Source organism: Heliangelus exortis, chromosome 12 (genome assembly GCF_036169615.1).
Source record: "Heliangelus exortis chromosome 12, bHelExo1.hap1, whole genome shotgun sequence".
NCBI classification, from domain to species: domain Eukaryota; kingdom Metazoa; phylum Chordata; class Aves; order Apodiformes; family Trochilidae; genus Heliangelus; species Heliangelus exortis.
This window is the reverse complement of record NC_092433.1, coordinates 5068960-5083477: the sequence shown is the minus strand read 5'-3', so window position 1 is coordinate 5083477 and position 14518 is coordinate 5068960. Positions and strand designations below refer to the sequence as shown.

Here is a 14518-nt window from a genome sequence, read left to right as displayed (position 1 = left end):
GAGGGGAAAGGGTGCTGGGCCAGACTGCAAATGTGGGGAGACTGAGGCCCAGCAGCAGGAGAACATGGGGGAAAGGCTGATGCTGTGTGTCTCCCATCCAAAGCATGGTCTGCCCTTCATGAGCTCACTTCCAACACTGCCATGAGCAAAATTTTTCTTTGGGGCCAATGTGAAGCCTGCTCTGAAAATTGCTAAAATCCAAGTTACATTACATCCCCTTTCCCCTGGATTGTGCTGGTGTTGTATGGAACACAGAAGCCATACAAAAATCATTCCTGTGGTTTTTTACATCATTAAAAAAATGTTCCTTCAGCTCTTGGTAACTTGGGAGGAACCAGAACCAGGCCCATGCTTGTGTTGATTTTAGTGTTAGTTCTCCTGGTGTCTAAAAGGCTATGGTTTTTGTTACAATTTGTCTGATGTTCTTGGGGAGGATTTCTGTGAACAGTGAATGAATTTATCCATTTGGATTTTACCAAAGACTTCTACATCAGCTGGCCTCAAAATATATTTAAAATGTTTATTTAAAATCCAAGTCAAATGATTTTTAACAAACTGTCTGGAGATAGAAGAAACTGACTCTTTGGAGTAACTGTATTGTTTATTCTTTGTATTGCAGTAGCACCTAGAGAACCCTATTGTGCTAGGTGCAGAACAAACATACAACAGAGATGGTCCCTGCCCACATGAGCTTACAGCCTTCAGCTCAGCCTCTGCATCATCCTGCTGGAGGATTATCCAGGTATTCATTTTCATTACATGCTTCTGCCATTTCTTGGGACAGTAAGGTCAAACCTGCAAGCTTGATTTCCTCATTACCCCCAACAGAGTACAGATCAAGTAGGAGGCAGATTTCAGGGAGCTGAACTTGCCCTTTCCCACTGGACATTTCTCAGACTGATTTTTCACATGCTGTAGATACCAAGCCTGTGGCCAAGCTATGAGGGCTTCCTGAGATCACTGCTGCTCGTAGTTTCCTTGTTCCCAGTGTCCTCAGGCAGATAGAGGTGTTTGGATAAAAGGAAGCCTTTTCAGTGGTTTATGGTTTATATTATTTAAATTTAAAAAAAAAACAACAAAGTTTATTTTTTGTTCTGCCTTCTAAGTTTTCGTTCTCATTCAGTCCCCTCCCAAGGTTGCTGTGGTATGGGGCAAGGGGGAAGCATATAACAAAAAGGAAAACTGACATCACACGTGCACACTGTCAATCATCAAAGTATCAAAAACAAAGCTTGCAAGAGGACAAATTTGTATAAATGTAGAGGGGTGGGGGAAAGGGCACTGACTGAGCACATCAGGCCATCTTGTCCCTTTGGGCAGCTTTGAGCTACAGTGGAAGAAACTCCACCCGTCTTTTGAGCTCGTCGCTTGGGTCACCATCCCATCTCCTCTTTCAGCCTTCAAGTATAGCTGGAATTTTTCTCTTCTAACTTGAAGAGCCTTAGACAGACAGTTCCAGGGAGGGATGAATTGAGGAATCCTTAATATTGGTTTATGCTTGATCAAGTTATGGGGTAGGGAGGTGTCTTAGAGGCAAAATATGCCAAAAGATAATTTCTCTAGTCCTTTTGGTTCCCTTCTCATGTTTCATGGCATACACTGGCTCCTACAGGCTGGGAAGGTGATGGGATCATGAGAATGAAGAGGAAGGAGCAACTCCTTGGTCTGTGTTTGGTTTGGGGCAGATCCCATCTGCTGTCTGCAAAAGAGCAAGGGAGAGGCATTGTGCTTCATTTGCAGGGGGGTGGTGCAAGAAGTAAACCCAGAGCGAAAAATCTAATTAGGGATAACAAACACACAAGTTGGAGAAAAAGAGAAGGGAGGTCTGGACCTTGGCAAACAGTGAACTTGTAACGTGGTTTCCAGTGTGTGCTAGAGCCTAGTTCTGATTGAAGCCACATGACTTGTGAATAATGCTGGCAGAAGCAGAGCAACTGGAAGTTTGGCATTGAGTTAGCAGAGAGGAAAGACAGCACTTTCTACTGAGGTGCAGAAATAAATAAATAAATATCCCAAAGCTCTGTGTGTCTTTGGTGCAGCTCAGCAGATCTGTGTCTGAACCTCATCATGCCCCACATCTGACCAGGCAACGTCAGGGAAAACACAAGCCAAATGCAAAATGCTCTGAAACCAAATTCCTCTGCCTGAAAATAAGTAAGTTTGGTTTCTGATTGCTTGTTTCTAAATGTTTTGTCCCAGACTTCCTTTGGAAATGGGTAAGATGAAAAAATATGGGATGGGTGCTCCTTGCCCAAGCTCAATATTCAGAATCTCTGCTTAGAACTCTCAATGAAGAAGGGCTTCCTCAAAGTCTCCTGCCCACAACATATGGTGCAGCATACATGTCTGGGAGATGCACAACCTGCTAACAATGTGCTTTGGGGTTAAAATACCCAGCCCTCTATAGCTAGGGAAGAAAAAAATACTCTTTACCTCTGTAGAGGTAGGTCTAGATACAGTCATCTGAGCCTGACATATCCCAGAAGTCTGGGGGAGCTTGGATTTGGGCTCCTGTGACCTGTTACAGGGACAGGCTCAAACAGGTGCTATTTGCATGTGACTTCAAATCCAAATTCCCACAGATTTTTGGCTGCCCACTAGCTGGGAGCCTTTATCCTATCTCTAATTCCACAAGAGAAGAAGAAACAAGAAACAATAAAGTAAAAGGTGCTTTTAAAATACCACAAGGAGAGAAAATGCCGTGGAAATAAATAGCAAAAAATAACAACTTTAACATTCCCGGTGTCACAGCAACTCTGAAATTCAAGTAGTGTGCACATGCTGACAGCACTTTCTCACAGCCACCCTCGGCACAGCCTGAGGTTCAGAGGTCAGCTTGTGTCCCATTGTTCACTGAAACAACCAACTCCTCCCTGGGGCTGGAATGGATTTAGAGAGAAGGGGAGAGGAAAGGTGGATGCAGTCTCTGCTGATGATCATCTCATCACTGTGCCCGCCTGATGCTGCGCTTTAGCGGGACAGACACACAGTTCTGTTGTTTCTGTCCCTGTCTGTGGTGCCTGAGCCGTGCTTCAGAGCTGGAAAGGGTATTGCTTCAAATAGTCCCCCATCCTCCTGGGCAGGGGGAGCTGCTCCACCTCGGCTGTGGACTTGTTAATGCGGAGCCGGCAGAGGTGCTGCAGGCTGGGGATGGTGTCTTTGCGGCTGAGCGGCCGGATGAGTTTCAAGTGCACTGCAGCTGCTGCCATCTCTTTTTGCATGGGAGGTAGAGGAGATGGAGGTGGGTAAGGAGCCTCGCTCTTGCTTTCTGTAGTGCAGGACATGACGTAATGCTGGATAAGACTGACCACATCTGGGAAGGCCAGGATGCGAGGCTTGGACAAGTAGTTTGAGTCTAGCCGGAACTTGCTGTCAGTGTATTCGATGCGCACGTTGGTGGGACCACGGTTTGTCTTGACAGAGAGTGTGAAGAGGTAGCTGGGGTGGGTGCTGTCCCGTACCAGGAAGGTACCCTCAGGCATCTTTTGGAGATGCTGCTTGGCCTCACTGGCAGTGATAGATCCCCAGTACCAACCTGGAAAAACATCCCAGAAAGAGCTTGTTAGGGAAAAAAAATCATATTAAAAGACTGGCAGTGTACTCAGGGAAGCCTTGAAGCCTACTGACTTCAGGACCTGGGAAGTAGCCAAACCCAGACTTGGTAAGACCTTTGGAATTTAAAGGCCTTGTCAAGTTCTAAGGGTTTCCTACTTAGGCTTGTCATTGCTGCATTGGGCCTTGGGATGGGGGATTACAAGTTTTGCAGCAGCTGCAGTTTACAAAGAGGGGCCATTTTTCATTCCTTTCCTTATTCCATTATAAAAGACAAAGCTTTTGCTTACATTTAGTAATAGATTACTTGATGATACAGGTTAGTAGAGACTGAAAATGCCTTTGCTGCATCCACAAGAGGCAGCCATGGCTGTGACAGAACCAGGTTCCCATCTGATGCGGGATCAGGAGACCTTCCTGGAGCTGAAATCACAGAGTTGGCTCCCTGCTCCCTGTAGCCTTCTGACCCCGTGACTTTGAGTTGAGCCTTACCAGATTCTCGCAGGTAGGAGAAGGTTTTTGCAATGCAGAGAAGGTCTTCTTCAGGGTCTCGTGTCTGAGGTGGGTTGCTGTCTGGAACTGGTGCTACAAAGGTAGGTGCAGCCTCCTCCTGGAAGGCCATGACTGGGAGAGGCTGCATGATTGGCTCTGGCAAATCCACCGCAGTGTCCCTGAGTGACAGTCTCCTGATCTTCTCCTCCACCAGCAAAGGATGAGGTCTGAAATAAAGGGCACACTCTGCTATTTTCCTTGCCTTGAATCTGGTTGCAGTGTTTGTTGTCTGCATTGCTAGATTGTACTGTAATGTGTTATGTTTTATAAATGGGTCCTCAATACAGTTGTGTTTCAGAGAGAGGCAAGGGGGAAATAATTACACAGCTAAAGATGAGCCCTTTGAAGCAGGGAGAGTTGGCCTCTTTCACCTTATAAAAGGTGGCCTATCTTGCAATTTAGCTTGATTTGAAACCTGATATTTTTAGCTCTTGTTGCCTTTTAATTTGTAGTTTCAGAGGCAATAAGGTTCAGAGCAGCATTACAGCTTCACTGTAATGTTGGAGCACTGATTTTTCTGCCAGTGGGTCTGTTAGTCATTTGCTGCAATATAATTAGAAGCAGAACTGAGAATAACCAGAGGTTCATCCTGCCTGCTTTCTTCTCTCTGATCTTGAAGTAGAATGATGGGAATTTTTGTTTTAGCCAAGCCTCTGCACTACACAAGCCCCGGCATTCAGCGGCACCACAGAGATCGCAGTGGGGCTGTAATCCCAGCAGGATAACAGCAGTAGGAGGTTCTGCTGTGACTGGGCTGCTGTGAATATCAATCCCTCTGTGGCCTAAGGAGAGCGTTAGTGTAGCCATTCAGCATCTAAGCTCAGTTTCACAAAGCCTGGAGCTTTAATGGTGCTCCTTCTCTGCAGCGTGGAGATTGCAAAAAGGCAGAGCTCCAGGGGGAGGGTGGATGTTGGGAGCCAAGGAAATTTTCATTCCACGCAATCTTCTGGGCAAAAACATCAGTTTCTGTTTTTTTCTTCTGTGCTATTTGCCTTTGTGTGCCCTGCACTGCTGCACGTTCTGTGGTGTATCCCTCACATGAACTCACTTGCTTGGAACATTCTTTCAGACACTTGACATAAAAGATGTGTGAGTTTCCAGAGAAAGACAGCACAGTCCTCAATGTGAGGCTGTCAAAGCACCAGCAGAGCTGATGGTGATTGCAAAGGCAGCAGCCACCTCCTCCTACATCACTGAAGAGAGAAGCGGAAGGAGACTCTAAAGTCATAAGCACTTCCCTTCCAATCTTCTTCCTCTGTGTTTTATGTGAACATCTGCACTTTACAACACATTTATGTATGTACCTAAGCCTGATCACAGCTGCATTTCACCTTCTCAAACTGCTGAGTCTCAGGTGTGGGACTGGGAGCAAGAAGAAGGGATTTTGGGGAACATAGATCAGAGAGAACCTGAAGAAAACTTCACAGTACTTTGTGACTGAGAGCCACAGTCACGTCCATGACTCAACATTTCTAATAAAACCATGTAGGTTTGGAGTAAGGTTTTCTGTAAAACCACTGGTAAAATTGAATCTATGGAGGTACACTTCTTGCCCACACCATAGATGGGAAAACCCCTCTGTTCTCTTGGCATTTAGAAAATAACATGTTTGCTTTTCCACTACGTTTAATCACATTTCAGAAGCAGGGTACCAACTTGGCATTAATGGCATTTCATCCTCTTTTCTTAATTTCTATTCTTTTGGATAGGAAGCCAAACCTAGTAAAAGCAATTGCTGGCCTTTATCTTCACCAGGCAACCTTGATCACGGGGACTGCATTTTCAATGGCTTAAACAGAAGAGTAGATCTTAGTATAGTTTTATATCTGGAGACAGCTATTGGAAAACCTCTGAGTTCTCTTACACTCTGCCACCAGAAGCTGAAGGAGCCCAAGCTTCAGTAGTAGTAGTCCCTGTGGAGATTCTTCCACTGCAGCCAGAGAAGGGCTATTCTTATTTATTCTCTTCCTATTTTCCTTCTGCTTTATGCCTCTCTCTCCCCCTACAAAAAGCCCTAGTACAGTGTAGACTCAAAGGAGAACAGTGGGATTAGAAATTCTCATAGACTGGGAGGTAACAGTGTCCTAAACAGCTTTGTACATAGGTTGAAGAAAAAGAGCAGCTCCAACCCCAGGAAAGGGAGAGCAAAGGGATCAGTGAGTAATGGCAGACTGCAACTTCCAATGCAAGTACATTTGCAAGAGGGGTAAGAAGAGTTTGCTGGGGTTAAGGCATGTCAAAAAAAGGTATGCTGACATGAAAAAGTCAGCCCTTTAATGTGGCTAAGTAAGTATTTGAAAATAATCAGTGCTTGTAAGAAAGCAAGTGGAGAAGGGACATGTGGAGGATCAGGACAGAAAGGGTCAAGTACAACAGTTGCAGTGAGGAAGAAAACAAATGTGTAGAATTTGGCATGTCTGGCTGGTAGTCTGTGTGGAGTCTCAAGAGAAAGAGCAAATGAACTTCTCTGTGCTTTGGCATTTAGTGTTTCAAAAAGCCTTGGCAAGCGAAGAAAGTTCAAGAGAATCAGATGTGCCTGATAGTGTTTAGTGTGAGCTTTGGAGTTACTTCGCTGATAAGCTAAAACGTGGTTTTATGTGGTACAAATAGTACAAGAAAAAAAGCATTGAGCTGCTCTGTCTTCCAGCAGCCATGTCCCAAGACTCCCATGGGAGCATGGTCTGCCTAGGAGTCAGTGGAAACTAAGCAATAAATGGTCATAAAAAATATACTAAGAAACAACCATCTACACATCTGGCTACATAACAAGTTCTTAGTGGGTGAAGGGAAGCAGGAGGTCTGGTATGTTAATTCTGGAGAAAAGCTTCAGATAAGGGTTTCACAAAGCCTAAGCTGAAAAATTAATTCCCGTTGCTGTGGCTATAGGAACTGCAACAGACTGAAAATGAGCATTAAACAAACCTGGTTGAGTAGTAAGAAAATATTGGTAAATGTGAGCTCTGCTTGTCTGTGGTTACAGGATTTTGGGGGGGAAATGGCAGAAAAATCCCTGTGCTTTAGTAATTTAAAACAATGCAAATGCATAGCCTCTGAGGAAAATCCACTGAGGGCAGGGGGAATGTGTATTACTGACATTACAGCTCAGGCTGAAACAAATGCTGACAGTTTCCAAATCTGAAACATCTGTGAAAATGCTGGATGATTTCTGAAGCCCTGAGCTGATCATACAGGCACTAAAATGCCAACACACCAGTACCAGAGGAGGGACTTGGGTGTTACCTGTTCTGCTGAACAAGGGTGGTGTGACTGTAGATGTGCAGCCTATGGCTTTCATTCAGCAGAATGCTCTGCATTCTGTATATAGGTACATACAATTAATCCTACCCATAAAAACAGTGAAAAACAAAAGTTATGTGTTTAGCATAAATATTTACTGAGAAACAAACAAACCCGACTCAATTCTGGGGAAGTTTTTCCCAGTAAGAAGTTTGTTTCAACCAGAACATGAGAGAACATCTATGGTCTCATGCTTGTGTCCCTGCTGGGGCTGCACTCACAGAGCCAAACAACACACCCCAAGTTTTTACTAATTTTTACTTTACCAAAGATTTCAAATTACCACATGATCTTTCATCAATAGAAAGCACTGAAATCAGGAATGATTTCCCATATTTTTGTTGTAGAATCTAAGAAGCAAACACATAGGAGACACACAGAACTGAACCCTTGGCTAGTGTAAGTCATTCTCATGCTATTACAGTCACACACAGCGACTCAACACAAGAGCCGAAAAACTGACACAGAGAATCTTATTAATTACAATTAGCAAACCACAGTGTTTAAGAGAAGGCAGTGAAGTATCTTACCCCTGAACACAGAGGATCATGTCACTCCTGGACCAAGGGAAAAGCATTAAGTCTTCAAGAATGTGGGAAAGGCTTTCTCCTCTCTTTTCCTTCTCTCTTTTTTTCTTTGCTTCCCAGGAGTAACCTAGTTCCAGCCCCTGGTTAGGCGTTCACGGCAGGAGAAGGCTGGAGAGTCCCAGCGAGCCCCTTCTGTAGTAGTTTGTGTTTCAGACACAGAAAAAGTTGAGCAGAAGGCGAATCCGGCTGAGAAAGACTTTACAGATTGTTAGCAACTTTGGCCAGAAAAAGTCGTGCGCTGTCAGTGCTTTAGAAAATAATGCATTTTTGTTCTGCTTTTCGAAAAACAACAGCAACAGATTTTTAAAAATAACCAGAGAAAATGGATATTACGTATATTTAAAGAGGAACTGATCTTCCTTCAGCGCAATGTTTTAGAAAGAAAAAAAAAATATTCAGAGCACAATAATAAATAGATACCAATAAATAATATCTCCCCAAATGCTTAGGGGGAAGAGAGCCGGCAGAGCAGCACCCTGCTTTTTCACTGACTCCAGAAGTAATGAAGCTGCTAGGGGAAAAAAAAAAAAACCCAGCCTACTAAGTAATCTTTTGTTTGCCCCTTTTAATCTGTTCCAGGAAGTGAGGGATTCCTGGAATCGCATTGTATTCACATCATTCTTCCGATATCAGCCAGGCGGGGCGGCCAAAAAAAAAAAAAAAAAAAAAAAAAAAAAAGGAGGAGGTATAAATAGATGTGTCCATAAGGGCCGGGTTGATGTCAGCACCGGGGAGGGGACCGGAGCCCTCCCGGGCGGCCGAGGGGAGGGAAGGGCTGCGCGGTGCTGCCGAGCCGCCGCCAGCCGCGCGTGTTCGTGGAAACGCCTTTGATCCATTTCCAAGAACTTTCCAGGAATGCGGGGCCATTCCCCGCCTCGTCTCCGCCCTCCGCATGCGCGGAGGGGTCGCCGCTCCCGAGCGCGGAGGGAGCGCGGGGGAACGGCGACCCCCGCAGTCAGCCCTCCCCCCGGACCCACGGGAGCCTCCCGTGAATTTAGGTTTCGGCTCGGTTAAGTCTCCTGGTAAAGGTTGCACCGCCACCAGGTCAAGTTAAATATATATAAATACATGCCACCCGCGTTTATAGGTCAAGTTAAAAATTGAGTGAGCCCGGAGGAAATATTTCAGTTGCTCTTTCGGGTTATTGAATCTTTTTATAACAAAAGCTTGCTCATTCTTTTCCTGCCACAGCTTGCCACCTCTTGATATATCAGAGATAAGGGGGGATGATGTGAGAGTCTGGCATCTCCCTTGAAGCAGGCTGAATATCTAAAAATATTAGTAACCCGTGCGCTATTCGGAACCAAACGGGATGGGGCCGTGAAGGGAGGGGAAGGTAAGGCTAGAAGGATGTGCTCATGGGCAGGGCATGAGCCTGAGAGCAGGATGCCTGTGTTCAGCTCCTGACACTCCCTCTCACTCCCTGCTGTTTCATTTAGCAGCCTGTTAGCTGTCTGCGTGCTTCCATTCCTTGTCTTTACTACATCAGGGGCAGTGGAGTAATGAGCCCTACTAATTCTACTGAGCTATTCAAAGAGAGCAGTGCTGAGGGCCACCTAAGTATCCAGAGGGAGGGGAATGTCGTCATGCATCCACCCCTTGACCAGTATGCTCTGATCCAAAGCCTGTGGCTGACACTTCGTCTGAGCGTGTCTGAATTCACAGGAGAGGCGAGGGGATGGCAGAGGAGAGAGGAATTTCAGTCCTCACCTCTCAAGTGCACAGCAAGCACAACAGTCAAAAGCTTGTTCAAAGGTTTATTCCACATTATTTAAAAGCTCTTGCTTTGTTGGTGCTGCAACACAATGGATTTGGAGAGAACTGGACTAGTGAGTAGGAAGTGGCTGCTGTCTTCTGCAAACTGTAGTTCACCTGTACATCCAGAAGGTATTTCATCTTCAGCCTTGGAGATGACACTGAGATCACAGCAGCAGTGTACCGCAGGGAAGAAGTGCTGCAGCCCAGCCCAGCCATGGAGAAGCTATCTTTACGTTTTTATTTATTTTATTTTTTTAACTTAGAATTGGGCTCCACCTAGTGATCATCTGGAAGAGTCTTTGTGTGCAGGGCCGGTGCTGATGTTTGGGGAGCCATTTGTATCTCTAAGAACTGTACAGTGGAAATGTCCCATGTAGAAATGGGTCTAGGTTGGCAGCTCTTGTGTTTCTGCTCCGTGGAAGCAGCACAGGTGTTCACACAAGGGCAGACACTGTTATTCTGTACACTTGGTGTTCTGATGCAGTGGTTTTCCACCTGCAACTTCTAGATCCATGCCATTCTTTCATGAGTCCTACAGGCTCCTAGAAGATGACTGTTAAATCCAAGTAGCTAATGGACATTAGAATTAATAAAAGGAGCTTTCATCTTCATCTTTCATCTTCATTAAAATTTTTGTAGGGGCCCACATTAAGAAAAACAATGATCAGGTTGGGCTATTCTATGTACAGAATTAGTGATTGGTTTTAACTCAGACGTGTTCAATAGCAGCTGAACTGATCACTCTGCCTGGATGTTTTGCCTCTCAGACATTCCTCATGCACCTTATAGTGCCCTAAATAGGATACAGAAGAGTGTGCCAAATTCGCAGACGCCCCAGGCCTTGTACACAGTTTATATAAATTGTTGCCATTTTAACAAATAAGTTGTTTAAACATAGCTCATGATGATTAAAATGGTTCTCCGGGGTTCAGTTTTGATGAGTTAGGACTTGCATAAGCAGTAACAAGCAATAACACTCATTCGGTATCATTGAGCGTTAGGGTTTAGGTGTCAAAGGTGTCAAAGAAAGCTCACAGTAAAGTCACGTAGGTAAGAAAATTCAGAAATCGGGAGCCAGTCAGTCCCTTAGGACTAAGTTGACCAACACAACAGCACCATCTACTGATAAATGGGTGTTTGAGAAGACAGGCATCCCCTTCCACTGAGGGTACCTTACACTGATCCGTTGAACTGTTGGAGATTTCTGCCATCTTGTAGACTGTGTGTAAAGGAAAAATGACATCCAAAATCATAACTCTTGAGAGAGGTCTGTGTGTCTGGAGATGAGATTTACCTGGACTATAAGATGGTGTTTGAAAGGCTGACAGAAAGTTTCCCCTCTGGTTGCTGTGTGGCCATATGGCCATCTCTGCCCCTTCCCCTGTGCTGTGATGTGAGGAATGGTGTACAACCAAACCAGTCCTACACCAGTAGGACTCGATTCCTTTTTGAGCTGGGCCATCTTGTTATTTGAGTGGGGCACACTGATTTCTGTAATCAGCAACACAGAAGAGAGTGATGAACTTACTGTTGCAGTTTTGATTTCCCAGCCTGGTGGAACAATGGAGGAGTTTCAAGGGTGTGAATGAGCTGTGCCGTGGATGACATCCAAAATGGCTCCATGAGAAGTAGGATGGGCAGGACAGAAATGGTCTTAATTTCAGGCTACAAAAAAATACCTTGGTGTTACTGTAAGGAACTCACCATATTTGTTGTCCCTAGGCTCACTGGCATGCGACAATCTAGAAGATGATTGCAGTGTGGCATCTGTTAGGAACTTTTCTGTTTCTATCAAATGCTCTGTTTCTGCAAAAAATTGTACTCCTGAGTGGCCTGGCAGACAGTGTTGTCGTTCTGATTAGTTGCAGGATCTCTTTCAGTGAGAGAGAGAGATTAATTTCTTGTGCTTTGCTGCAGCGTAAATTGAAGCGCCATCTTCTGTGGGCAGATTGGAAGATTTATGATGTTTTTGATTTATGATACTTCTATGAAAAACCTGTTCTTTTTCTTTCTGCTGAAATGGAAATGTCCAACCAGTATCTCTCTGACTCCCTCTTTAAATAAGCTGTCCCAGAGCTCCTTCTGCTCTGTAGATCCCGGGACAGAAACCCTTCCTGCAGGAGCAGGGGTGGAGCCTCCCAAAACCTTCTCGATGACTGGGACAAGGAATCTGTGGTAGTGTGTCTGAGTCCAGGATTATCAAAGCAACTGTCCTCCCCTTTTCTGTATTTCCATAGGAAAAACACCTACTGAGCCTGTGCTAACAGGAGAAAAGTAATCTTGAGGAACTAAGTCACGTTTTAGAACATGCTGCCTGGATTGTGAGACTGGTGCTCTTGAGATTTCCTTCTCCTTGACTAGCAGCTGGTTCATAGCTAGAATTTGTAATTCCTCCTAGAAGCTATTTTATAATCCCAGGTCTCTGCAGAGGGAGTTGAAAATAAAAGAGAAGTTGTTCTAGTTTGGTGCTCACAAAGCATCAAGTAAACAAAATTGAATACAAAAGAGCTCTATAAACCTGTTTTTAACTCAGCAATGGAGAGGAAAGAGCTAGGCTGTTTTCTGATGAGCTTTCCTGGTTGATGCTTTTCTTTCTTCCTTCCATTTTTTCTTTTCTTTAGTAAGTCTGAGACAGACACCTCCAGAGCTAAATTCAAAGGCAAGCAAAAAAACCACACATGTAGTCTCTGTTTCAGACCACTATGTACATGGTAGTCTAAACTAAATATCCTTTAAGAAGCTTCTTCTCCTTTATATGACAATATGATGCTGTACAGCTGCCCTTTCTTTTAAAATCACAGACACAGTTTCTGAAGAACTTACTGAGAGACTTAATAAGGTTGTTGCAACCACCCAATCAGAGAAAGCTATGTCCTCACTTCAACCTGACAATTCAGAGGATTTTCTCTTTGGTAACATCTATATAATGCATTCCAGGGAGTGGATTTCTCAAAACACCAGAGAAAATATATAGCTTTTACTCAGAGGAAGCAATGTTTCAGAAACCAGGTCACTGTATTTTCAGCTGATGGTGATTATTTCCTTTACTGTAGCTGATACCAATTTCCACAAGACTTTGCTATCTAAGCTTTGTGCAAAACACTTTTGTATATAAATAAACTCAGGTGACTGTAGCATTTAGGTGAGTATAATTCCTCTAAATATGCCATCCCTCAAAGAACATTTGCTGACATCAGCTTTCCTGGCTCTCCAGATTAAAGCAAACTCAGATACTTCATTTCATTTTTGTTAAGAAATGAGATATTTGAAAATCTGAAATGTCTTTGGCCCTAGATGTTACTGAATTGTTACAGCATAGTAAAAAGGAGCCCAGTAGGATAGCCAAAATTAACCTTCTGTATTTAAACAGTAGTGTCTGTTTGTGTAAACCCAACTGATACCCAAGATCAGGAACAGTGTACTTAGACTGCTTGCTGGCTAAAATATGAAGCTCCACAGGCTTAACACAATATCTTAGAGAAACAGGGGTGCTGCCCCAAAGTTTATTGCAAAATTAGGGTCTCATTGTTTGGTTATTTCCTCCTATGAGCTCTGCTTCTAGTTTGGGACAAGGCAGGCATAGCTGAGCTACTAAATTCTCTCTGGAATTATGTTTTTTTGTGTTGTTGCTGTTGGGGATTTTTGGTAAAAAACAGGATTAATATTTAATTCACAGTTTTAGGGATTTTGGGGAGGATGAAAGGCTTTTTGCTGTATAGGGCTCTTATCCTGTAATACTACTGTGTTTTTTTAAAAACTTCAAAACACAAACATCAATAAATAAATAAAAAACAACTATCTGAATGAAAAATATCCCCAGGCACAGTACGCTGCAGTTGCCTTGTCAGTGTGTCCTCCATCAACACCTCCAAAGGATGCTGATGCTGCTCAACCTGTCATGAGCCCAAAGAGAAGCAGCAGGACCTGCAGTGTAAATTTTTGATCATAGGACTTGTAATTCTCAGGGACATCTAAAACTGACATTTGAAGGCAGACCTTGTGGGAAATGCTCTCAGAGCCAGGCAGGAGGACAGCCGCAGCCAAGCTTTTCTTGCTTTTAGGATGTCAGAGGTGTTTGGGCTAAAGCTGTTACCTCCAAATGTCTGTCTGGACCCAGCATGCTTGTCCCTCCCCCAGAGCTCGTCAGAGAAATTATAAAACCTTAAGCAGCTTATGAGAAGGACATTGCACAAATGAATGTTCTCAGCTCTGTGTGTGTATTGCAAAAGCCAGGGTTTACATCTGTGGGAACTTCAGAGTGGGTACCTGGACATGGGTTTGCAGGTGGTCACCTAAGATGCCACAGCAGGACACTATACCAGAGTCATTCCACTAGTGCAGCACCCAAACCAGTTAGCTCTGAGGCTGCCCAGTGTGGCCAGAATAACACTAAATAAAAACCATCAGCTAAGTAAAATCAGGAGAGATGTCCAGTGAAAGAGGTTTAGATGTTTAGTACAAGAGTGCTGGACACTTCTGGCTGTTATTTACAGTATCAGATTGCCACCTTGCTACTTGTGAAAACACTCTTCAGGCCTTGGGTTGAGAGATGTGCTTTGTGCTCAGCCTATCTAAGACAAAAAATGAACACAAAGAGCAAGAGAATGTATTTGCTTTTTGTTCCTCAGCTGTGGTTATCCATGTGTACAGTGAGACTATTTGATCCTTGGTCTGGTGCTGGAAAGGCTTTTTCAGAGTTTATGGTGGGTGAAATTAGCAGAGGGTTGGTGTAGGGCCTTATTAACCACAATTCACACTGGATTTTTAAGGTC

The 14518-nt window shown here is 44.1% G+C and overlaps 1 protein-coding gene across 1 annotated transcript; it reads right to left on the bottom strand.

Moving 5' to 3' along the window:
• Positions 1–506: 506 nt before the first annotated feature.
• On the bottom strand, positions 507–8666 carry CISH (cytokine inducible SH2 containing protein). Its single transcript, XM_071755626.1, has 3 exons — positions 7932–8666; positions 4045–4271; positions 507–3535 (listed from the first exon to the last, which is right to left on the bottom strand). The coding sequence occupies exons 1-3, from the start codon at positions 7976–7978 to the stop codon at positions 3033–3035; spliced, it is 777 nt and encodes a 258-aa protein (XP_071611727.1). The 5' UTR covers positions 7979–8666; the 3' UTR covers positions 507–3032.
• Between the last annotated feature and the right edge of the window lie 5852 nt (positions 8667–14518).

Coding starts and splice junctions, on each gene's coding strand:
- CISH (XM_071755626.1), bottom strand. CDS start 7,978: ATGCTTTTCCCTTGGTCCAGGAGTGACATGATCCTCTGTGTTCAGGG. Junction 4,272..7,931: donor ATGATCCTCTGTGTTCAGGG/GTAAGATACTTC, acceptor CCTTTATTTCAG/ACCTCATCCTTTGCTGGTGG. Junction 3,536..4,044: donor CTCCTACCTGCGAGAATCTG/GTAAGGCTCAAC, acceptor ATGTTTTTCCAG/GTTGGTACTGGGGATCTATC.